The sequence below is a fragment of the Schistosoma haematobium genome, chromosome ZW, assembly GCF_000699445.3.
Source record: "Schistosoma haematobium chromosome ZW, whole genome shotgun sequence".
Taxonomy (NCBI): domain Eukaryota; kingdom Metazoa; phylum Platyhelminthes; class Trematoda; order Strigeidida; family Schistosomatidae; genus Schistosoma; species Schistosoma haematobium.
This window is the reverse complement of record NC_067195.1, coordinates 11894401-11921323: the sequence shown is the minus strand read 5'-3', so window position 1 is coordinate 11921323 and position 26923 is coordinate 11894401. Positions and strand designations below refer to the sequence as shown.

The window sequence follows — 26923 nt, the reverse complement described above, 5'->3', positions numbered from 1 at the left end:
ATGAGAATGAAGATATAACGAATGTAAGGTGCGTATAAGAAAAAGGGGGACAATAACGAATAGGAATTAGTGCATGAGAGTGAAATAATAATAATAATAATGTGAGAGACAGCTCAATCAGTAAAAGTACAGTCACAGAGAATTCTGCCACTTAAAGAAGTTACGTATTTTTTTATGAAGGAAGTAAATAAAGTTACAGCATGATCGCCACTGGCTTCCATTCTGAGCCATATTTGATAACGCCTTTATCCACTGTGTTGCACCATCTTTAGGTCCCCACCAGGGGGTCGTCAAGAACTGATAGAAGCCAGTCCTGTACCGCTTTCTTTCATACCGCGACAACATACACTGACCACCTCTCCGCTCTTTCCAACCAGTCTCAGCGTCGGCAAATAATGCACGACGTGGAATTCTCTAGGACGACATTCGTAGAACATGTCCAAGCCACCCCAGTCGATGTTTCAAGATGGTGACACCAATTGAATTATCGTCTCTGTTCCCGAACACACGATGCCGAACCTCTGCATTACTAACATGGTGCTACCACTGGATGTCAGCAATCCTTCGGAGACAATGATGATTAAACACATAGAGTCGTCTAGCATCCTCAACTCGGAGAGGCCAGGTTTCACAAGCATAGAGCAAAACCGCTCTCACCGACGCGTTGTTGATCCGACCTTCTATAGTCAAACTAGCATCAGGAAGGCGCCAAAGATGGCCCAGATTGACATAAGCCGCTCTGGCTTTAACTATACGTGCATTGATCTCATCACTCATGCCACCACCAGCACTTATGCGGCTACCCACTATGTCAGGTTCTAGAACACACACACATTCAGACGCCCCACAATAGCAGTATTTCTCGACCTTAAGGCAGCATTCGACTCTGGTGATCGTGAGGTTCTATGGCAGTGTTTGTCACCGAAAGGAGTACCAAAAAAGTACATTAACCTTGTAAAGGCTCTCTACTCGAACGCAAGTGGTCGAGTGAGAGCTTATGGCGAACTGTTATTAGAATTGATTACCTCAAGTGGTGTTCGTCAGGGCTGTCCACTCTCCTCATTCTTGTTCAACTTTGTCATTGACGCACTTTTAGAGATAACACTCTCCTCATCTAAATTTACAGGGGTTGAACTTCTACCGGGCGATTCACTTGTTGACTTGGAATATGCCGATGACATAGTTCTGTTTGGTGAAGACGCTGTCAAAATGCTGTCTTCTGGCTACTGTAAGCAACAATACAAGCATGTTCGGGATGCGATTCTGCCCCTCGAAGTGCAAAATGTTACTTCCGGATTGGATTGCATCGACACCCGAACTAGTGATAGGGAGTGAAGTAGTTGAGTGTGTCGACCGCTTCACTTATCTTGGAAATCTCATCAGCCCTTGTGGTCTGGTGTGTGACGAAATCTCAGCACGGATACAGAAGGCTCGACTAGCTTTTGCCAACTTGCGTCATTTATGGCGTAGGCGAGATATCCGTAGGTTACTAGTATTTGATCATAGGTGTCTTCGAAACATTGCTCGTATATCATGGGACCATCGAGTAAGTAACACAGTTGTTAGGAAAAGGGTTCTAGGTAAGGATGGCAAATCAATTGATGAAGTAGTGAAACTTCATCAGTTGAGATGGCTGGGACACATATTACGTATGCCCAACGACCGACTGCCTCGACGAGCGATGTTTTGTGGTGTAGGAATAGTTTGGAAGAAAGCTAGAGGCGGCCAGACCAGAACATAGCACGAGTCCATGAAGTCACTGACAAGTGGACTGAGTCATGCTGGTAGGTGTAGACTACCTGGTTGGGGACCGCGAGATGATAGCAACCGATGGTTAAAGACCCTGAATGACATGGCTCAAAATCGTTTGCAATGGCGCAGGTGCATCCACTCTTTGTGTTCTCCCAAATTCTAATCTCCTGAATCCTCCTTGTCTCTTTTTCTCTTTCCAAATTTATTTCACTGGCTTATACTCTTTAAATAACATCTTCAAACCCTAATGTTTCCGATTACTGCTTATAATTTTACTACCTCTACCAGTACGGGATTTGAATCGACAACTGCATCTCTGTGCTAATGTGGTGTGGCAACTCGAACTGACGTTTGTACGTACGAAGTTCTACGTTGTTACTGACTGACTGGCTGTAGGAGTTAGTTTAGGTTTGCATGGTAAAGACTTATACGTTACTTGTCTTCCTTTAACAAACATATATTTCCTATCCTACAAATATTGTAAGTGGGTAACAGAAGGGGTTACATGTATTCAGCGTACTTATCTTCAAAGCATTTATTGTGGAAGATTGATTACAATAAGTTAGGATATTTTTTTATCAGTAAATATATTGCAAAAAGTTGAACATGATTTAATCAAGGCAGTACTAATTCGTAAGTTTAGTCGCTGCAGGGTTTTTTGTTTTCTTTATGACTACATTTTTATTTTTGATGGCGTTATCGTTAGTAAGTGATAGCCAGAGATAAGAGGTTTTGGTATTTACCATGGATGTGTTCATTCCCAATCGTCTTGCATAACTTATATATCTGCCAACCCTTGGTTATTTTTATATCCTTTACTGTTTATCACTACCGTGTTTCTGTAGATGGTCGTGGTAAGTCCGCTTATTTATTTCTATCGACACTACATATTAATTTGATTTGTTCTGTACTGTTCTATTCCACATTTCATATTCCCTTCATTTCTTTATAGTCTCTTTTTGATCATCCTCATTGTGTCCTCCATGTTTCAGGCTGGACGCTAACCGTCTAATAACATCACTTAATAACTGTCGTGACAAGAAAAATAAATGTGTATTAAGACTTTTAATTTATTGTTATTACGGGTGAGACAACAAATAATTATTTTAAATCAACTGTTCATATAATATTTTGTTTGCGGAATTTCCTAAAATATCCTGGGTTCAGAGTTAGGAATATCGGATTTGTAAGCGACCTGTGCATAAATCAATATGATAAATATATTTGAAATGGCAATTAAGTAGTTGTCGTTTTAATTATTTCGTAATTGTTCTGGTAGATTGTGATTGTAAATGTTTCTTATGTATGAATTGATAAACTCTAGGTCTTGATTTGCCTATCTTGTAGATTCATAATGATTACTTTGTATGTTTTTATCATCATTTATTTTGCTAGTATATTTCTTGTCATGGTTTCCTTCACTCCGGTTGAAATATCGATTACATATTTGATTTCGTTTCTTGACTGGCCATACATCAAGTGGTCCCATTGAGAAAACTTCACTAATCTGTAAATTAATGTATAATTAAAAATTAAAAAGTCGTTACATGTTATTTTGCAAATCTGATTATTGAAAGTTAAAGTTTTTACAAGTTTATCCAGTGCGAACTCTGGTCACATGTCCTCAATTGATAAGTCCTCCGAAATCATATGTACTATCAGACGATTTGCCTTAAAAGGAGCGCGAATTGGTAACTTGTGAAATGCATAGGCGTTAGCAAACTATCTTTTCAAACCTGAATTCTATGTACATAAGCGACATATGTGTATATGTCAGCATAAGGTTGTGGAAATTGTTGAAGTTTACTGAAATTGGGAGCCGGTCGATGTTAGACCACCAATGAGAACCATGAAGCACTGGACGGCTGTTTCGTCCTAGTGTGGGACTTCAGCGGTGCGTATACAAGACCCCTCACGCAGGAATTGAACCTACCACCTTTGATCTTGCGTGCGAACGCTTAACGTCTGAACCAATTGAGCCGGTATCCAACTGTGCTAATTAATGTCTAGGTTCAATCAATTCATGATATTGGGCGACTATCTTCGATTCTCTTCGAGGTGTAAATGACTCATCTGACACAGTTAAACTCCACTGGTCACGGCCTCTCACTAGTACTTCGGGAATTTCTTTTCGAATCCAGTAACTAGTGGGGAAATGATAAGTTAGACATCCACACTGGATGCCAGCTCAGTTGGTCTATAAGTTGCGTTCGCGCGCAAGACCAAAGGTGGTAGGTTCGACTCTTCGAGGTAGAGCCGTGGATAGTGTAGCTTAAAAATGAGGCATATGTAAATGTATGCATTTTTGAGTCATACAGATTGTTTCATACTACTTATGTCTTTGTTTCTATTCGTTTTTTATCAAACTTTATCCTGTTTGTGAGGATTTGTGTTTTTGCTTTATTGGTGTCGAGGACTGCGGTTGACTAGTTTTTCTAGATATACGACTATTATATAGCGTCATATAATTAATGCTATCGTAAATAAAAGCTAGGTGCAGTGAAATTGTACTCTAGAAATATGATTCTCATCTCAAATAGACAAGTGAAATGACAATCGAAATTTTGAGTATAATACTGTTAAAGTCATTAATTTGTGCGAATACATTCATACTACTGAAATGATTCAGTGGCTCGTTTACACCTCAGAACAGAATCGTAGTACTTTCCATAGTTTACAGGAAATTGATTTCTTCTGAATTCAGATGATGCGTCACTTATGTATTTATCCATATAAATGAGTTTTTGTTGTATTACTTGCGGTTCAAATCTGAAATCAAACAATATTACGAGGGATGGTTTGAAATGTCTCAGTAGTGTGAAGATCGATACTTGAATGAAGGTACATTTAACTGACTACTCCCAAATAAGTCGAAACGCACATCATGGATTCTACTATAATTCTCTATCCAACATATTTTTATGTTCGACATGTTTTTATTGTTGTTTATACCCTTTATCTATTGACATATCTACTCTTGCCATACTTCATATAAGGTGTAAAATCTCTAATTGATGGTCATTTTTTTCCAAGATCTATGTTTCATTTATGACTGATTAGAAAAAATTGCATTATGTACAATATATTTAGCTTTATGACCTATTTAAGTTTGCCTAAATTAAATGTGATTGGATGTAAAAAAAGTGTTTTCTTTGAACATACTGCCGAATTTATCGATTCTATTTTCGCTATCAATTTTATATATTTATTATTCTTTACGAAGAAGGAAAAGACCGAATTCGCAGAATAAAGCAGAATGACTTACCTTCATTCTAAAACCATTTTTAACTAAAACAATGAAAAATACCAATGGAATCATGCTAATTGATATTCCACTCATGGTCCAACCTAAATAAATTGACCATTTTGGATAAACATAAAATTGTGAAGTTCCGTGCAGAGTGATATTTACTCTTTCTGAATAATTAGTTGATAATTCTGGATGTTTTGCTCCATAATTATATTGTAATGGTGTAGGATCTATCAGTGAACTGATTATCATAACCTTCATTGGTCAGGAAAATTCGAAGAGAAAAAAATCAAGTGAATAACCCATATACTGACTAAACGAGATGTAGTATTCTGTTAAGTAGTATATTCCTTGCGAATTACAAAACAATCACCTGATTAGGATAAATGATACTCGGTTGTTCATTACTAATAGGGAAAGTATGTAGTTGAATTGTAGCCTGAATATCTCATTGGTAATATCTCTATGAAACTAGGTGACGTGGGTTCGATTTCACCTGGGAATATCAATTCCTTAAAGCTTGCAAGTGCAAACCAGCATGAAACATAGATCCATAGTTTCCTTCAGACTACCTCTTAACACCTAACTATATGTAGTTCAGTATATGGAACTAATGATGTTATTTTATTTTGTATACCTAAAATGAACATAACTCAGTGCTTAATAAGATCTTAGTTTTGTTACATGTATATATATGATTAACACTAAGTTCCAAACAGTCCAAGGTATTAACGATCAAACTGATACCATAAAGTGAATTTGTTAGCAACAAATGAAAAGATGTTGCGAAATAATATGCTGTTCAAAGTCTGGAACACATGTAAAATGACGACCTGAATCGCTATAATCACGTTTTGCATATACATATATAATATTCATGTGAATTATAAGCAAAGATGGATAGTGGCTAGCAGTGGGACTCGTTAGCTGGATGTACTTGCATCTCCGAGTTAATGTTCACTCCGGGACTTGAACCCAGTACCATTCGCTCCAAACGTCATCGCGTTATCCACTTAACTACTGAATCCTGATAATCACCTGCTTGTCCAATGGGGTGAATTTAAATTCACTTGGTATTTGCTTGAATCTTCCCATTGAGGTTTAAGACTGCAGTCGATCAGTCTATCGATCTTTGCTTATAAAGCTTGTGAATTAGGGCAATACGCACAGTGTGCACGTATGCCAATAACAGACTGATCAATTGCAGCCTTAAACCTCAATGCAAGATTCAAGCAAACAATACCAAGTGAGTCGTTTCCAGTCCTAGGTTCGATCGGCGTTTTGTCCGACTTTTCAAGCGATCTGGACTACCAATAAGCTGTAATTGCACAATAAGTGTAATGGTACGTATCCAAACACGTCAGTCGTTGTGGATACGCAATGTCATTGACTGATTTTTTATACACAATACTAAACTTCTGTATTGATCCTGTTTCTATTCCAATGACAAAATATTTGTGGTCCTTTTGTGTATGTGTCAATGGTTCACAAGGCATAAAGTAGAGTGAATTATTTTAAGTATTCGAATGGCATAGATGTGCAACACGTGTTGTCAGTTTGCTAAACAAAATCTTACCAAATCTGTATGGTAAAATAGATTATTTATATATAAACACAAGGCAGTAGTGTAAAAGTTTACGTGCAGTCTAATTAAAGGTACAACAAAGTTCTTGGTTTTAAAGTAGCTCGAATATTTTTCTCTCTCTACGTATGTAATAAACTTTTTACTGTATGGTTGGAGTACTTACGTCTTGTCCTACATTTTTTTTAAAAAAGGTCTCTATGACTTAATCAGATTACGGTTTAGGTTAATTGCTTTATTACTCATCTTTTTTTCAACATTGATTAGATAGTCTGTCTCGAGTCCATAATTAGTATTATACTCTTTGGTTCATTACAGTGGCTTAATTCGATATCCATGTAACTGTTTCGCATTTTTATAGTCTTTTGTTCTTTGTTTCTGAACGAACATTTACTTTAATTTCAGCTAAGTGAAAGTAACTGTATGGATCACCAATCAAATTACAATTTTTATGCATGATAAATTTATGCAACGTTTCTTACATTTTGTTAAGGTGGACTCAAGTTACCTAGTTTTTTTCAACATGTTAGTTTTTTCCCCGTAGTTATTTTTCTTATTCATCTTTCCGTATTGATGTTTGGTATTATCTGATTAGTTGTTGTCATTTGTCCTTTATTAATTTTGTTTTCTCAAGATCATTGAGCATTACTACATAAACCGCTGTTTCCTTTTAATTTGGACTTTTGTTCGGAATAGAAAAGTTATTCCAAAGGTTTTGTTTTCTCTATCTCGTGCTAGCCTATGAATTTCTAAATGTAAATTGTTGTGTCATTTGCTGTCCCTATAGAACACTTTCGTACCAAAACAGAGCGCAATCGTTTTGTGATTTGCAACTAGCGCAGGCCTGTAGCAAGCTTTTTTCTCATGATATAGCATATTTTTGCAAACGGTCCCTAAATCAAATTCCATTTTATAATATTAAATAGGAGAATTTAACTGTTAAAATGGAAATGACCAGATAAAATATGCTTACAGTCAAAGTGATGGGTGTTAACAGTTTCCAGCACAGTCGCCAGTATATATTAGGTGTGGGAAGATTCATTGATATAATATCTTGACAAAGTTTATTCATACCTATAACGATAATACTAAATATTACTTCTTGGTTGTATTCCATTATGACAAAGTTATACCGAATGTCGACTTGAAAAAAAGTTCGGAAAACGGGTCTCTTCTATTCATGTTTTGCAGTAAACATTTGATTTATGTGTCAGGAAGGATATTTTTCCATTTTCTGTTTTTTAGTTGACTAAAAAAATACTAACAACCTCGACCATTATCCTTACTTAATTATATATTTTTCTGCCATTTGTTGATTTTACTATACTTTACATCAGAAAATGACTTTAAATAGAAAATCGCTACAGACCAAGAATCGTGGAACGTTTGTTTTGTCCCAGTGTTGGGCTCCCCGACAGTAAACACATGACTACATACGAGATCGAATGTAGCTGCTTTTTAGACTACTCTTCTGGAGTTTGATAATAAACAGTTTTAACTTAACCAAACACTATTTTAAGTGATACCTGTCTCACTCCTGACTTGGTCGAACTCCATCGTACACTGTTTCTCGTTAGGACTTCAGTGAGTCATCTTAAAATTAATCACTAGTGAATACATGGTTATGACTAGCATGAGAGGTAACATTTCATAAAAACACCGTACACTTGGAACTTAACCTATTAGTAACAGCATATTGATATGTACACATAACCTTCAGAATGGGTTTTGTGAATATTATAGTAATTTCAATAGTTGAGATCATCAGTGAATCGAAGCAAGACCATCATGTAAAACCTGGAAGCACTGGACGGCCGTTTAGCTTTACTGTGGGCCTCCTCAGGAGCGCGCATCCACGATCCCGCCTCATAAGACTCGAACCCACGATACTACGCAACGGCCGTCCAGTGCTTCCAGGTTTTCCATGGTAGTCTTACTTCAATTGACTCATGATCTCAACATACGTTTCAGGTATTTAACCGGCTGAGTTCAAACTGTATTAATGACGGTTGTCTCAGTGCTATCTCTTACACGACTGATAAGTTTAGGAATCTGTTATTGAACTTCTCTACTTGAGGTTCGTGCTGCTAATGTTCAGAAGAAGAATGGAAGCATGAATAAGCCATCCAGCTCAGAGAATGAAACTCATCTAAACTACGGATCTTTATGTCCTTATAAACTCTGATTTAAAAACTAAATTTTGTCAGAACGGGGACTGATAAAAATATAATCAATTGTTTTATTTATTCAGTAATTCGGTTTGTGACTAACTGCCTAACTTCACCTGTTCAAGTCATAGCTAATCTTGCTTATGTAATCGAACACATTCATTTTGGCTTTTTGTCATCATAGATCACAAGTATGTCAGTTATGTCGCGTCTTGTCTTCTAACTAGATTCCACTCGGATTATAACCACTTATCAATTATCACGGATACGGAATTATGTATCCACACTGATGAGGAGTCTCGTGATAGGACGAAACGGACATCTAATGCTTCTAGGTTTTCAGTGCTGTCTGGTTAGGTTCAGTCTGTTGCTGAAACTATGAAAATAACTAAATGGACTGTTTTCATAATCGTTAAACACTGATGATCTAGAGACAAATTAAATTAATTGCTCTTACAGTTTATTCATTAGTTAGTATGATCAGAATAAACTGGTATACTATACAATAGAGAAAAACTTAAATTCAAGCAAAACTTATATAAACATATAGTTTATGACTTACCATAAAACCATGCTATGGCAATCACTTGAAATAAGCTTCCAATGAGTAATGCAGTACCAGCCATATATCGATCCATAAGGTTGAATACATACATCCCCCCCTTAAAATTAACAAGAAAGTCCGATCAGGCTTTGATATGATGCCCAAAGGTTTGGCTTGTTAGTCAGATCTTAGTGAATGATTGGCCTACAATATAATTTCACCTAATCGCCTATGACATTTCTTCATGTTTATTTTGTGTTCATATACGAGCATTCTATCTTATTGAACGAAAAACCATTCATCTGACTAATGGTCTTGTCTGTAATCATTCGGGGCACCAAGTTAATTATATGGTCTCGTGACTATCCATCACTCACTCACATTATATCATAGTGTTCTCTTGTCAATTAGCATTCTATTTATCGACTATGACAACTGAAAGTTCACATCATTCAGAAAACGCAATCCATAACAGGTTTAGCAACAGGTTATCCATCATTGATTGATCACTGAGTAGTAGTGACTGGTGTCACGTTTGGTTATTTCATTCTAGTGATGATCGAAGTTTATCGAACAAGTTGAAGTGCGATCATTAATCTAAGTGACGATATAATGTCTGCTATTGAAATGTTAGGTGGTTAAGTGTAAGTGACACAGGATACACCAAAGAGGAACAGTCCCTACAAGAGTACAGGTACACCTTGCTGATTAGCGCCAAATCTCATGAAACCAAGGTCTAAAGCTTTCTGTTGAAATGTGCATTTCCTCTGATCATACGAAGTAACAGAATTTTACATTTAACCTCATATTAGCTGATCAGTCGTTCTGACCGGATATTAGACTTTCATAGTATTTGTATACGAATTGTTAGGTTAAATTGCTATGATTAATATCACTGTCAACAGTACCTAAAATCCACTTATCGCAGACAATTACATATGGAGATAAATGTAGGAATCTAGGGGACATGATGTCATCTGATAAGCCAGGTCGGGAGATTAGCTTGCCTACCTTCACTTTCGTCCTCAGCTAGTTTTTTACTGGTAATATGTTGGATGTAGATGACAGACTGATTTTACTGATATACATATAATCAATTCGCCTGGCGGCTGCCTTTTCAAGTTTATTACGTAACATATTTCAGAAATCGGTTCCCCGATCAGTTCTATTGTTTCCCTTATTTTCAACTAACTGTCACGATATAAAATGACAATATACTTTCTTTGGTGAAATAAAAACTTTTGATTACTTTGGTACTTATCAAACTTCGAGCAACCTGGTTTATAAAACTGAAATTGTTTTACTTAACAGGGTATTTCCGTCAAAGGTATGACTGGAAATTTTTCTCTATGGCTATTAGAATTTAAGTTATTGATATCACAGCGCTATGGTGTCTTTAAAAAAGATTAATAGTTTTTTAGTCAGGCAATATAATCCGGTAATACAGCTAATATAGCCCTAAATAATTCATACTATCTTAACGAAAACTAGATGAGGTAAGATCACGCTTTAGAAAAGTGATTCTCATGCCAAATCGACATTCGTTAATCAACCACTTACATTTTAAGAATAATAGTATTGGTGAAAGCTATTAGCTTTGTGAATACATTCATACTTCTGAAACGATTCAGTAGCTCAAATTCACTTGGTGTTGTCTTACTTTTATCTTCCCATTGTTATTTAGGACTGCAGTTGATCAATCTCATGTTGGCACATATGCATCCTGTGTGGATTGCCTTGATATAGCCTTAAGTCACAAGCTTTTTAAGCCAACATGAGACTTATAAATTTCAGTCCTAAATAACAATCGGAAGATAAAAATAAGACAACAAGTGAATTCAAATTCACCCCATTGCACAAACAGTTGGCTATCAGGATTCAGTAGCTAAGTGGATAACGCGATGGCGTTTGAAGCGAATGGTACTGGGTTCGAGTCCCAGTGACCATCAACTCCACGATGCAGAGACATCCAGCTGACGAGTCCCAAATAGGACAAAAAGCACATCCTGGATTCCACTGCAAGCCAATATCCAATTTCGCATGAAAAAACTCACTAGCTCGTTTAAAATTTAAAGTAGAATTGTAGTGCTACTATAAACGTGTTACTTAATCCCATAGTCTACAAGAAATCGATTTATAGTCGGATCATCTTGAACTGATGTCGTGATACACCAATTATGTTTTTATCTATTTAAATGAGTTTGTACTATATTTATAAGGATTAAAAACTAAAACCAAATAGTTGTGATGACTTGTTCAGTACTGAAGTTTTTGAATTTGCTGAATACGTTGGTCAAAGATTATTGACTAGAATACATACACTGGTTACATTAATGAAGGCAAATGAACAGGCCGAACCAATTACAGCCAATGTAATGAAAGGTCGTAAATGTCTGTAACGTGAAAATCTCTTCGGTACAATGTCAGTTAAAGCGGTGACAACGGATTCTAATCCACCCATCTGAAATGATAATTGATACAAAAGGTGACACCTATTAACAGTGTTTCGGTGATATAATAAAGTGATTTAATGAAAATTAACTATTTTAAACTGCGATTTTGATATACATAGTGCAATGTAAGCTTCAGAGGACCCCTAAAAATATCATTAAATTGATGCGAAGAGAGGGAGGAAAGAGGGTGAAAATGTCATTAAAATTATGGAAAAATCAAACAGCACAGTTCGAGAAAAAGCTATGACTTAAATGTGGAGGTACTGAGGGGTCAAACACAATTCAACTGCTCCAGTAACCCCCAAAGCCGTGATCAGGCTGACAGTGTAAGCACTGTCAGTACTCGTAGACTAACGAAATAGCTGAAGTTGTTGCACGAGCGAGTAAGGAAGAATTTCGATTGTTCACATTGATCTAGCTATGCACGATTTTTAATTATTTGATGCAGTTTCACTAATGTTTACGGTCTTATTATTGTTATAGATTGGGAGGGTCTGGTTTGCTGCTCCTATATATTACAAAACTAGATCATACTTAGTAAGCGAACTAATTGCAACGACCGTGTATATTATAGTTGGCTGTTTATTAATTACACTTAGTGATGATCTGTACCACCCCGTTTTAGAGATGTAAAAAAATCATAGGACGAGATTTCAATAAATAACAAACTAAATGAAAATCGAACATCTTAATCATAAAAGTAAATCTTTGTAACAAATACAAATATACAAATATAAATTTCAGCATTCGGTTGTGGAAACTGTTGAACTTTTATTGAGATCACGAGCAGATTTTTGAGGCAATTATTTGACTTTAGATCCTTAAAAGAACAAACAAATTGTATGTATCAAATTATAAGCCGGTATCATATTCGGTTTCCTGACAACAAATAAAACTTGATTTTTTTTATTGAGATCATGAACTAACCAATGTTGGACCATCACTGAAAACCTGGAAGCAGAATAGCCGTTTTGCCACAGTACAGGACTTTTCGGCGGTGATCTAGAGCATAAGCGTTCGCGCTAGATCGGAGGTCCTGCTTTCGGTTTTCATGTCCAGGATCGTGGATGCGCTTTTCTGAGGTCAATTGACTAATTACATTTACTAGTAGCAATCATCGACTTTTAATATTTATTTACATGCAAATATGTAACGATAAATAGATATTTGTTTTTCTGCTTTTAAAGAGTTATAAATCACAAATCATTTAAGGTTAAATAGTTTATTTGCCAAATATATGAGTAAATGTATAACTCATTTTGTTTAAAAATTTATTCGGTAACTGTACTTTTTACGTTATTTTCGTTTATGAATCAATCAATTCATGGTTAAGACACGCTTGGCTTTTAACTATTGGATTACAGACTTGAACCTTACTAGCATCTACCTTGGTCTAAGACAATGAGTTAGAAAAATCAGAACTTATATTGAATAGGTTGATTCAAATCTTGATATATATATATGGTACAAAAAGTGTTTCATTAAATTTCACAACTCACTCCACTGTCTAATCCGAGCATTATAAGTAACAGAAAGAATATTGTTGCCCATAATGGTGCGAAAGGTAAAGTTCCAATAGCTAATGGATAAACTTGAAATACCAATCCTGGACCTTTTTTATTCGATGATTGCACAACAGCATATAAATAAAGTAATTAAAAAATAATAAACATTTGTAGAAAATCAATATTAACTAGGCTTGTTGTGCCAGTTACTTTTGTTGCGTGTAGTAAGGAATATTCCTATTTCTCTCAAGTTTTACCATTAATGTGACGGGATTGCATGACATTGTCTTGAAAAATGTCTTTGTTGTCTTTGCTCAATTGTTTTATATTACCTCACATTATCTAGAATTAATTATTGTTATTCCATTTAGTCTGAAAAATTTTATTTTATTTTTCGACTTAAAGTTTTGCTTAACTCAATTTCTATATCTTAATCACTTTGCTATTTATAGTTAGATGTACGTATTTGTTTTATTTCACGGGACATTTCTAATGTTACAGACTTGAAAACCTATTTATTTTAGTTTATGAAAGGCAGTTGTTTATCTATCAATTCAGATGATTATTAGTTGTATTACAAATAACATATTGATTGAAGTTGGAAAATGTGAATCGTTTTGATTATAACTTAACGAATTCGAGAAATTATATTAACCATGAAATTGTAAATTTTTGTGTATGAATAAGTACACATTCAATTATTCTTCAAATGATGTTAGCAAATAGTGGAGAAAATACATTTAAAAAATAAGTAAACAATTTTCTTTTCAGAGTGTGCTGTATCTTTAATATTCATTCCATTTAATTTTATAAATTAGATTTTGTGTTTGTATAAGAAAAATCCGCTTGAAATTTGTAAACTCCAGACTTTGAATATCTTAACCAATTCTTGTTCATTTAAATAGATATCATTTCCCACTTAAGACTATTGTATAACTATCAGGATGGCGGTTTGTAGAGGTTCTTAAATGTTCCTGAAACTAAAAACCAACTTAATTAAGACAACCATCGGAACTAGTATTCACTCAACAATATTTTAATTCCGGTTTTAGTGCACACTGTTGATCATCCCATACTAGGAAAAAACAGCTAACCATCACTTCTTGATTTTCAATGGTTGTCCAACTTAGATTGGTTTGTGATTTTGAAGTTAAAATCGTATGAATTACAGGTGAACGAATACTAATACATTTCTTTGATTTCTCACTAACGTTAGTAGAATTTTCATTTCGCTATGGCCAGTTATAATCCATTGGTTTTATCTCAAAATTGGATTTATGAAATGTACCACCAATGTGATAAATATATAATACCATTGTTTACTGAATATCATTCTTACCTTCTCCTGTTACAGTTTGTACTGTAGTATGAGTAAGATGAGCCAAATAACCAAGATAAGCGAATACAGTAACGCCAGCAAATAAACTTGTAGAAGCATTCACAAATGAAGTGATCAAACAATCTCTGTGTGAGAGTAAAAAATATTCGTTAATTGAACTAAGACAAGTAAATATTATCAAGTGTTTGTTAATTTCCGTGTATTGTATTTGAAATATCTGCAATTTATTAATACTGGAGAATTATAGGGTTTAAAATAATAGTAAGTTGAACAACAGATAAAAAACATTCTGTTTTTGGAAGGTTCTTAGTTATCACTTCATATCTTAGGTTTTCTAAGTTGTGTTGTAGTTAATAGGTTTCTGTGGTTAATGTTTTTCTTGGTTGGAATATGATTGGGTTTGTAAACATGTGTTTTTGTTGTATCGTATTATGTTGAACATGTAGTAGACATAACAATGATTATTTATTTAAACAGGGTAAATGAATAGACAGTATTTTAATTGTCACTTTCCAATCAACTTCACAGGCAGCTTGTCTGATGGAATTCGATCAGCACTAAGGATAGGACTACATGAAATTGGTCACTGATAGACTACCAGCTTTCAGGGAAGTCTAATTACAGCATTTTCACCGTCATTTTGGACAACGTTTTACATAAAATAATCTTTTAACTGAAGTTTTAAATGATGAAAAACTCCAGCCCTGAGAACACAACATCAAATATATCCATATATACTTTAGTATTTTTCTTGTATATTTGGACTCACCTGTAACAATTGTACCGTCTAGGATTATACGTTGCATAAGCGATATGTGCACCGAATCCTGCACCAGTTGAAAAGAATATTTGAATGGCTGCATTCGCCCAAACCTTGAATAAAATATTACTATTGTTGATTCTTAAAAATCGAAAAAAACTAATAATGATTGAATTTTTTGATTTCCTACTTTGTATTATTCTATTAATTACTTTCTTTTTTTCTCCTAATAATCGACCCTTATTCTAATGATTTTAAGTTTTTTGTCTTGCATGGTTTACTTACGAAGGTTTCTTTGTTTTTTTTAAGTGACAGTCAAATAATTGAAATGAAAATTTCGTAATTAAACCATATAACTGATGCTTTAAATCCCTATCATTAATATTTGTTTCCATTTCATGTGGTTTTTACCAACTTTTTCCACTTTTTTATTTTTGTTTGATTATATCGTTGATAATGAACACAAGTTGTAGCCATAGTCGTTTTTTTAATTAATCGTTGTCACTTTTTTCGTTTCAATACATACCCACACCACTAATCAAAATAAATACCTTCACGTTTCCTGATACTTCCAACTGATGAATGATAATTTACTCAATATACATGCCTAAGTCTCGTTTTAAAATATCAATAAACATCTAATGCTTGTAAATATCAAATCAATTCTCTATTTCTACAGTCATCATTTTATGTAAATTTGAAGAGTTGATGATTATTTTTATATAAAGCCAAAACAAATAATGATGCAGAATAATATATATTCATTGTATATCGTGGTTTCTCATCAGCTGCTTGCAACCAAGTATGTATTACAATTTTACATTGAGGTAAGAAATAGTATGAAACATAAGTGATTGTAAAGATTTGGAATGACCAAGGTTATCAATAATAACTATACATATGCGCAAGAACAGGTCAGAGGTTATTTGGTGTTGAAATCAAGGAAACATCAAGGATGGGTGACGTAGTAGTTGAGTGGGGTTCAAAAACAGATAAGACAAATTGTGTGATAATTTTAGAGGTAATGAAGGATTTACATAAGATCCATGGAATTAAAAACTGATAAAATGGGTTACTTAATAATTGAATAGAATTTGAAGATTTCACATAATTTAAGAAAATTAAATGAATGAAAATGTATGAGTGATGGGGTGGTTTAGGAATTCGGTAATGGAAGAGAAATATAAAACAAACTAAACATTAACAAAATAAAACTAATGACCAAAAAAGGATTACCAGGATAGTAATAGGTTTATTAGTATCTCTTTTTGAATACATAGATGCGGTTTGAGTTTTTTTTATTACGATCGCTTCAGCAAAATGGAGAGAAGCAGTACTTCTTTTTCTGCTTACAATACTACTTTTCCTCGTCTTGCTGTAGCGATCGCGATAAAAAAAACTCAAACCGCATCTATGTATTCAAATAGAGATACTAATAAACCTATTACTATCCTGGCAATCCTTTTTTGGTCGTTAGTTTTATTTTGTTGATGTTTAGTTTGTTTTATATTTATCTTCCATAACTGAATTCTTAAACCACCCCATCACTAATTCTAATATTTGGATGTAAGCAGCTGATAAGAAACCACGAAATATAATGAATTCATATTATTCTGCATCAATATTTTCTCTGACTATTTAAATTCATAAAGGGAACTAATTGCATGAGATTATTTTTATATATCGTTAAAAACTTGTTCACATGAGTATTTATTATTAACTTCAATATGTGTATTTTTTTATCAAGATATAGCTTATATAAATGAAAGTAATCGAATCCGTTCAATGCAAACGTTAAGACTGTTCTATTTGTACAGAGCTGAACTTAGATAACTACTACAACTATCGTCGAAAAGGTACAGGTATTTATAAAAAGCAGTCTGGTGAAGATACTTCAGGTTCGTCGGCCGAACACTCGGCGAATAGGATGGAGATACCGAAAGAATTAATAGATATTGAAAACATTTGGAAAGGAGGACCCACGAGTGAGTTGGTTGAAGACTCATATTCGGCGGCCAATACTTGATGAAAGGCAATGGAGTAATTAATTTAAAAAGTATATATCCGTTCTAATACGACGAGTACAAATGCAATCTTGGTAAAATGTAACAGTATTAACAATCAGTTTTATAAGTTATTAACTGTTTCATCGTTTTTGTTGACACCACAGTCATAAAAACACATCTTTAATAAAACCCTTTGAAATTTACTCCATAACTTATTACTAGTCAAACTGGATCGTTATTTATTTATCCAGTGGCTGTTGATATTTTCTGGTTCTCTGAATAAGGTTAGTCCATGATTTAGACCGTAAAATTAGAAATTTTTCACAGATCCGTACACATGTGACTAATTTTCAGTGGTCATTTCCAGAATTCTAGTGTGAATCTGTAACCACTGGAATTCAACCAAGGAGCGGCGTAATGCAGTTACATATCAGTGGTAATGGAAGATGGTTGAAGGTCATTTTTATCTTTACCAAAGAGTTATGTAAACTGTGAAAAAGCAAAATGTCAAGGAGTTTGAAACAACTGTTCTAATCTACTAAGTTATTTCTCAACAATGCTCACTAATAATTCAACAAGGAGACGTGAATGAGGACCTAGAAACTTCTGGTGTTGTGAACAAACCGAACTAGTTAAGATTATTGATTCAAGACCATTTCTTCAGTTTATTTTCTATTGGGTATTTGGATCTTCCCAGTCATATTTAGGACTACAAATGATCAGTCTCTCGGAATATGTTCATCCTGTTTGGATTGCCTAGATCCAGCTGACTAATCCTAAATAAAAGGAAACGCACATATTGGATTCCACATCTAGCCACCATCCATCTCTGCTTACATTTATTCAGTTTGTTGTGAAAACTAATTTTAAAATACACAAACGTTTCATATAATCACCTAATCATTCATCGAAACACTGATCATTTTTCATTAAAATAATCATTCAACTGGCAAGCTACAAACGGAAGAATTTATCATTGTGCATCATTAAAACATATTTGTTTTCAAACAACCAAACAGAAAATGTATGTAACATTTTAGAAGGGAAAAAAATATCTAAAATTATGTTAGAGAGTAAAATAAACAATGTAATGTTCAAGAGTTACCGTCATTTCTGATAATTTATCAAAGCGCGGTTTAATAAAGTACCAAATTCCATTATAGGAACCATTCAGCGTCAATCCATTAATTAAAAGTATACCCAACAATAAATATGGAAGTAATGCAGTCACATACACAACCTGAAATTTATTTATAATTAATTTTTGTAACGAAACTAAAATATATAATCGTGTAAAAATCATTAATGTAAAAAAAAAGAATAACATCGTAAAAATTAAATGAAACAATCTTCTTTAACACGATAAAAATGATATGATTATGACGAAAGGTATTGTAAGATTGAATTAATCTGTACAATAAAAAATAATCATAGTTGTTAGTGACAATTTACGACTGAGTGAACTCAGTTATGTATCAGATATAAGACAGGTTTCTCTGATATTAGCATTGAATAATTAAAGTACAATATTACAACTTGTCGGATGTTGAATATTTAAATCGTTGAACACTGGTTCAATATTATGTAGGTTATGCAAATAAAGAATTTTCTGTAGACAATTAATTTCATTCACTTGTTATATTATCATAGCGGTCAGTATTATTCCTAGAAGTAGACTAGCCTTGTTACAATATTTGAATTTGAATTCATTAGAGAGTATCATAGTGGTACTGTTATCATAATGTACTGCATCTGGAACCTCGCATTGTTAACTCCTGGTTTAGATTATCATTCTGCCTTAACCTAACGCTAATTACTATCGATCGATTTCAGTATTAAATATAAGTGCAATCTGAGTGTGGTCGGCTCACTTTTTCTATTGTTCTTTTTGATTTTATATTTTTGCACACATATTAGTCTTCGCACTTCTCTCCCCATCTCAAAATTCGAAGTATGTACAGGAAAGACAGAAACCTACCAAAAGCTGAACGACATAATATCATTGAAAATAAATTGATAACATTTACCTTGCCCGATGTTTTCACTCCATTCCTCATTGATGCAAATAGTATACTAAATATGAATATAGTACATCCTACTAATTGCCATCTAATTGGTCCAAGATCTTCTAAACCAGTACTTTGCTGTAATTTCAAAACAACACGTCTAAAATATCACATAAAAGGGGTAAAGAAAAATTGGATTCGATTTATTATTCAAAATTGGATATTAGCAGGGTGGAATATACAACTGGTGGTCATGTTCACTGTGATATTTATTCTGTAAAACACGTAACATTCGTTTGGCTCAGCGTAAAATATCGACAGGACTGATGTTTCCCGTACGATTTGGTCCTGTGTTTTCCAGCTTCGTATTGCAACTGGATCAGGAAAGTTTGACGAGCACTTAAAAAGGCTTGAAATATACGACATTGGTCACTACTTAGTGATTAATTAGCTGTAAAAATATGTTAGTCCCATAGGAGGTAATTCAAGGTCCAAATAACCCAGTAATAACGTCTTTGACCATCAAGATGAGTGACACAAGATTAAATCCTAAAGAAAACATCAGTCCTCTAAAGATTACAGGTATATCCCGTTGACGAGTGCCAAACCGTTCGAAACCCAAATCCAGGAATTCCTGTCGAATACCTCTAACCACCACTTTGTATTTCCACGGTTTTCAATCATGTATTCGGTAAAATGTGTATAAAGATAAGTGTATTTGGTTAATTAGCTGTTGTCTTGTTTTGTTATTAAAGAATGATTAGAATCTTCATCTGTCACTTGTTCCTGTCTTCTTTCTTGTGTCGTGCGAATTGTAGTCTCTTTTTTTAAATGGTATTTTATCACAGCAATCACAAATAATTTGAATGAATGTAATTCTTATTAAGGAGATTAAATTAAATTTCAATAAACATAAGTTGCGTATAAGTTAAAAATACTTTTTTTGCCGTTCGTTTAAGAAAATATCCTTCGAACTTGCACAATATTTAATTAATTAGATAATGTCTAGAACGTTTTACATCTAAACATCTTGCCTTATTTCAAAATTTACACTGTCTGATAGAAAATAGCTTCATTCAGCAGTTGGTGTTTTCTAAACAAGTATAGTATTTTACAGCCAATAGTCTTTTAATTATTACTTGTAAGTAAACTCAGTGTTACTTAGCGTAAGGATAACCATTCTTTTCTCAGTGCCCCCAAAAATGTCATATCTAATACTTTCAGACATTTTCCCATTCAATATGTTAGCGTATAGTTTGATCAGTGTGATATGTTTACAAATGAAAATCGAAAATTTAAAATACTCTTTATAAGCAAAGATGGATGGTGGCTAGAAATGGAATCCAGGGTGCATGTTTCATCCTATTTGGGAGTCGTCAGCTAAATATACCTGCATCCCAGAGTTGATGTTCACTCCGGGACCCGAACCCACAAACGTTTGTCTCAAAATCCATCGCGTTATCTACCTAACTACTGAGTTCTGATAGCCACTTGCTTGTCTAATGGAATGAAGTTGAAATTCACTTGTTATTGTTTGTTTGAATCTTCCCACTGATGTTTAGGACTGCAATTGATCAGTCTCTTATTGGCACATTTGCATATTGTGCGTATTACCTCGATATTGCTTTAATTCACAAGCATTATATGCAAAGACGGGTGGTGGCTAACAGTGTAATCCAGAACGCGCGTTTCATTCTATTTGAGACCTGTCAGCTGGATCCCATTGCTAGTCACTGTCCATCTTTGCTTATAATTCGTGTGAACTAAAGCAATATCGAGGTAGTCCGTACAGGATGCACATATTTCACTAAGAGACTGATCAATCGCAGTCCCTAATATCAATGGAAAGATTAAAATAAACAATACGGAATGAATTTAAACTTCACTCCATTGCACAAGTTAGTGAAGCAAATGATCTAGGTTGGAGTCCCGGAGTGAATTCATTTTTCGGGGTGTAGGTACATCCAGCTGATGGGTCTCAAATAGGACGAAACGTGCGTCCTGAATTCCGCTGCCAGCCACCATCCATCTTTGTTCATTATGATTTTTATTGTACTTAACATATTCTGCATTGTTTTCTTTATATTGTTTATACCTGTGTTTATTTAATTTAGTTATTTATTTACTCTGAAGAAGAGTCTTACATTAATTCATGGATCGTCAGAAATACAACTTCCTACCCATTCTGATATAACAAAAGATATATCTTTTAAATTTCTATTGAAAATAAGTTCGGTAGTAATTCTTTTGTTTTAGATGCGAATGTGTACATATGTAGAAAAATAGTGATTATAGCTAATTTTTTTTTATGACTCGCTTTTAATCTGTCGTAATGCTCTATTTAATTTTTCAAATTACTGCTATAGATCAGTTGACTTAACTGTTGACGTGCTTGGAGAACGAATTTGTAAATTTCAGCTGATCAGTTTTCAACCAACAGAACAACAATTTTTATGATTGTATAAATGAAAGCTAGTATTACAATTTATATGATGGATTAGCATTGTCCAAACAACCAATGAAAACCAAAAAATCACTGGACAGCTATATTGTTATAATATGAGAATTCTCAGTTGCGGATATCCACGACTTTATCAGAGATGGAACTCAAAATGTTCATGTCTTGGGGCAAGTGCTTAGACTCCGAATCACGCTTACTAGCCATTTAATCGCTTATATTTTTAACTCCAATCAATTTACGACTTTGAGTCATCATGATTCAATACAATTGGCAGAAAACTCTATCACTCCCGTACATCGTTATATACAAAACATTCAACCAAAAATCTACTAAGATTATGTAATTACTTATTGTTTAATTCAATATGCGTTATCAACAATGAATATCACGGTCACAGAACACATTCAGTGACAAATACCTTTCTAGTTGTGATAAATAATAATAATTTTGTTTTATTTTGAATGAAAAATCATTTATATGAAATCTTACTCAAAATATTCAATTGAAGCAAGACTATAATTTTTCTGTTGTAGTAAATCATTTTCGTTATTGGAAATAGTATTAGATAAGTTTTGTAAATACGTAAAATTCACGCAATTAATACTATTACCCCTTCGTTGATCACAATAGGTCCATGGTAGAATATCCGTAATGGATACAAATAAAAAGTATAGTGACCATGCAGATATTGTATTATAATAGAATGCAACTATATAGGATATGATTACTTGAGCAATACCAACACCTGTGAAATATTAATCAAAACAAATAAATTAAATGAACTTTGGTTAAATCATGTCTTATCTATGAAACAAATCAAACTATATTTGTTGGATAGTTTTGGGAAGGTTTTTTGCTGCTTAAAAATAATTTTTGTGATAAATCGACGTTAACTGAAAAAACGTTGGATACTAGGAGCCTGTGTTGTTCTAACAGAAGATACCTCAGTCGTACACAATCACTTTTTCACATTTTACAGAGCCAAGAGCTTTCTGATTAGGCACAATAACTAACCATGTTCAGCCATTGAATGTGCATCATTTTATGAATAAGATTCATATTCAAGTCTTTAAAACACCGTTTACTGATGTATATTATCAGAGATTAAACAATGTTTGGTGTCATACAAAATATGTAATGTTATTTGAATATTTACAAAATTGAAAGGTTTCATGGTCAACTATCGCATAATTTTGAATCTAAGGTTTACGTTGCTTAGTGCTTGTTGGTCCGGTGTTCTCAAAAGAGTAAAAGGAATTTCGAAGTCTCTTTTAAATTTTTACAGTAATGTTACTTCACTCAATGAACGACTCTTTTGTGACCCGGAATGGAAACCTGTTTACTCTTCGAATTGAATAAGCGCATAAAAAAGATAAAGTTTATTGTGATTGATGATGAGAGTGAATAAGCAATTAAACTACGTGATATCGCAATTCTCTTTGGCTTAAAATAATGCCTAATCAGTAGTCAGAATGTACTATAGGATCGACTAATTTTGGAATTAGTGCTGACCATTGACAAATTTAAAAAAATAACATAGTGACCTGTTTTATTATGCTCCACCAAGTGATTTAATTTTAAAAAGTTGTAAGAGAACAGCAAAAGAAATAAAAGTATAGTAGTAACAATAAATTTTACCTCGAAACATAGGACATATATCCCAAAGAGAAATAGCTCCACGACGATGTTTTTGGCCTAAAATCAATTCCAAGTAGAACATTGGTGTTGCACTGCAAATCATCACAATAAAGTAGGGAATTAGGAAAGCACCTAAAATGTTTAGAATAAATAAGACATCGAAATAACCGTGCAGTAGTTACTGATTCATAGTTATTCTCATTGACTATAATTACACTTTTTAATAGTTAAGATGGTTGAGAAGATGAGTTGACTCGTAAATTTAACTATTAAAATCACTACAATCTCCACAAATCCCCATTCTAATAATAATTACACTTTTCTTTATAGTTGTGTTACTAGATAACTATTTCGAGTAATATGGTCTATCTGAAAACATGTGACCTTAAAATTTCGTGAAAGATCCAGACTTTTATTTATGAATCGATGTACTTCTCACTGAATCAAAGTTTCAGTATGCAAAATATTTAATTGTTCATGCTTAAAAATGAATTTGCTTAACAGATCAGTTTAATGTATTTGTTAGACATTTACTGTTCACAAATTAGTTTTAATAGTCAAACTATGATACACGTAAAGGTTCTAAACTGTCCGCTCTCGTTTGCAGAAATCATAAAGTATAAAGAAGCATTATTTGGTTACCAAATATCTTCCGAAAAAACAAGCAAAGCTGATGTCCATATATATTTTTCAACTCATTAGATCAAAGTTACGAGTTCTGTTTCATACCTCGTTTGTATAGCATTCAATCTTTAATTCAATAACTCTAATGCAGAGAAACATGAACTCTTAACAGACATGTCAAAAATAGGATGTTTATAAAGCGCTGGTCGAGGATGCATAAGCGAATACTGTAACTGGCAGTCGATTGAATGCTTACTGATGAAGAATCCTATAATGGAATTAAACGGCTGTTTAGCGCTTCTTGTCGTCGACGGCTGTCTTGTTTAGGTTGGTTCATGAACAAAACGTGTTGGACTGAAACAAGCTATGTGATATTAGTTGAGATAAATTACCAAACAATTGTAAGTAAATTATTGGCAACATATATATAACAGAAAATCATGATTTTAACATCATTTGAGTATATTACTTTATCACAAATATGAAAAAAAGTGGGAGGCAAATATTTAGTACAGTTGGTTAAAATTGCGCATGCTTATTTCGCTGGATCTAAGCTCTTCTTATGAGACCTAGTTTTAAAATGGACGTGAACGATTCTTCTGAATATTTCTGTGTAAAACTTTTGAAAGTAAACAGTACAGGTCTTATTTACCATTTTTCTTCAATGTTAGTGTTATTAATCCCGTGACCGAGAAAACGATGCTAAGTTAAGATTGGAATATTCGGCTTTAAAAAATAAGTTCTAATACTTTATATATAGAATACCATGAATATGTTATCAATATATCATTTCAATTACGAAGTTACACAAAAATATTTGATTAAAGGTATTTTCTTCAAAGATTTTCTTTGTTATCAGTTTACACATACGTATTCTATGGTAAACAAACACTTCATGATAATAATTTATTCATAATCATTGAATGTATGGTTCATGTGATATCTAATGATAATCAGACACCTTCATGTACAAAATTAGTCATCTACAGAGCATCAAATTGTAAACAGAATAGCACGCACCGAACTATTTATAACAAACAGTGGTAAAGAGGTTAAGTGTTGGCACGCAAGACTGATAGGTAGTGGATTGGAATCTTATGAGGCGGGATCGTGGGAGTGCACTGATGAGGAGTCACATACTAGGGAGAAACGGCCGTTCACCTCTTCCATACTGGTCCAGCCTCAAATGACTCATGATCTCAACTACTGAAGTACATTTTACACAAATCTGTACTCGGTTATGGAGCTAAATATAACATTAAATTTTCAAACAGTAAGTTTTAGTTAATTATAAGTGTTTGAATTTTCCTGTTGTTTGTATTAAAGACTATGATTCGTATACGCTCATTCAAGACAAATCGCCTCGGCGTTATCATCTAGTGATAAGTTTTTAAAATGCTGGACAGTGGTTCCACGAAGCTCAGTTTGTCCTATTTAGGATCCGTTAATTGAATGTATCTCTTTCCCAGTGAGAACTGAGCACAAGACCTACGAGCTTAAACATCAATGCACTATTCACTAACTTAGTGAGTACAGGTAGCCACGAACCTGATCTGTGTGTCTGAATTCATTCACAAGTTATAAATACCGAGTTTGAATCTCAATCTGAACATCAGTACTTGTATGCACGTATGTTCAGATAGATAATATTTGCATCATGGATTTCTCTGTCATCTATAACCCAGTTTTACGAGAATAAAACATATTTAGATATCATTGCATCTTTATATAACATTTTTAAACTGAATGATGCGACAAAAATGAATGAAATAAAAACTCACCGCCACCATTAGTAAAGCATACATATGGAAATCGCCAAACATTTGCTAAGTCAACTGCATAACCAAGTACTGATAGAAAAAAATCACACTGGTTATTCCACTCTTCCCTATGATCATCGTTATCATTATCGTTATCAACATTTAATTTTCCTGATCTAGTTGGTAAATCGGATATCTCAAATTTCATTTTTGAAGTATCATCGTTTACATGACAGTCTACAATGAATTTCTGTTTATCTGATTCATTGATAAATTCTAAAACAAAATTTTTAAATGATATGAAACAAATAAATGTTTGATTTATTACAATTATTTAGTGAAAGCAAACTGTTCAAGAAAAATTATAAAATTCAGTGTCCAAGTGATTCGCTTACATAGATATTACTTTTAAACAATGATAACAAGTGATGAGTAATAGAAGTGAAGATAGTGAAGTTACCTGAAGTCTATGAACAACAGCAATGAACTATATGGGAAACGAAGATTTGTAGCAGAACTGATATCATTGGCTTCATATATATTTGTTCACTACTTCACTAAATAATCTACAAGTTATAGCACTGAGTGAATCACAAAAACAATTTTAACAATAATATATTCGACCAGCTCTTAAATAATTGTATGTAAGAATTTATCGTAATCATTCTGTTTATCAGCTCTTACAAAAAGAAAAACATTACACGAAGACAGAATTACCTGAATTTTCGTAAGACGATGATAGATGGTTTAAAGCTAGTTCATTTCCCGTGCATAGATGTATTACTGATGGAACATTAGATTCACATGAATTATCCATTAATTTAAATAATTTTTGCTATCGTAAAAAACTTTCCTTAACATAACATTTGTTTTTTCTTAAAGTGAATGGTAATTATTTATATAAGAATTTAAAATTATTTCTTTTACACATCATAACCAATCGAATAATTTAAGTCCATTTAAACTTCTTACCGTGTTGTTTTGATATTAATATTCTTTTTTGAAAATGGATTACAACGAATCTTTATTATTCTAACGTGTTTGTTTAAGAAAGGTAATCAACCAATCAAATTTA

General features: G+C 33.5%; 1 protein-coding gene across 3 annotated transcripts; it reads right to left on the bottom strand.

Moving 5' to 3' along the window:
• Window positions 1-1591: 1591 nt before the first annotated feature.
• SLC6A3 (Sodium-dependent dopamine transporter) lies at window positions 1592-26670 on the bottom strand (the record flags this gene model as incomplete). 3 transcript variants are annotated; one of them, XM_035731556.2, is made up of 14 exons in its annotated part: window positions 1592-3259; window positions 5018-5257; window positions 7558-7658; window positions 9315-9414; window positions 11617-11757; window positions 13249-13361; window positions 14594-14718; window positions 15363-15466; window positions 18465-18599; window positions 19387-19525; window positions 22316-22571; window positions 23465-23596; window positions 25870-26124; window positions 26566-26665. In XM_035731556.2, 14 exons carry the CDS (start codon window positions 26663-26665, stop codon window positions 3089-3091), a joined length of 2112 nt encoding a protein of 703 aa, XP_035585913.1. In that variant the 3' UTR covers window positions 1592-3088. The 3 variants fall into 3 exon arrangements, with proteins under 3 accessions (XP_035585913.1, XP_051070399.1, XP_051070398.1); XM_051210407.1 differs by lacking the exons at window positions 11617-11757; window positions 13249-13361 and having other exon boundaries at window positions 14594-15466; window positions 26309-26670; XM_051210408.1 differs by lacking the exons at window positions 1592-3259; window positions 5018-5257; window positions 7558-7658; window positions 9315-9414; window positions 11617-11757 and adding an exon at window positions 12220-12569 and having other exon boundaries at window positions 26566-26670.
• Between the last annotated feature and the right edge of the window lie 253 nt (window positions 26671-26923).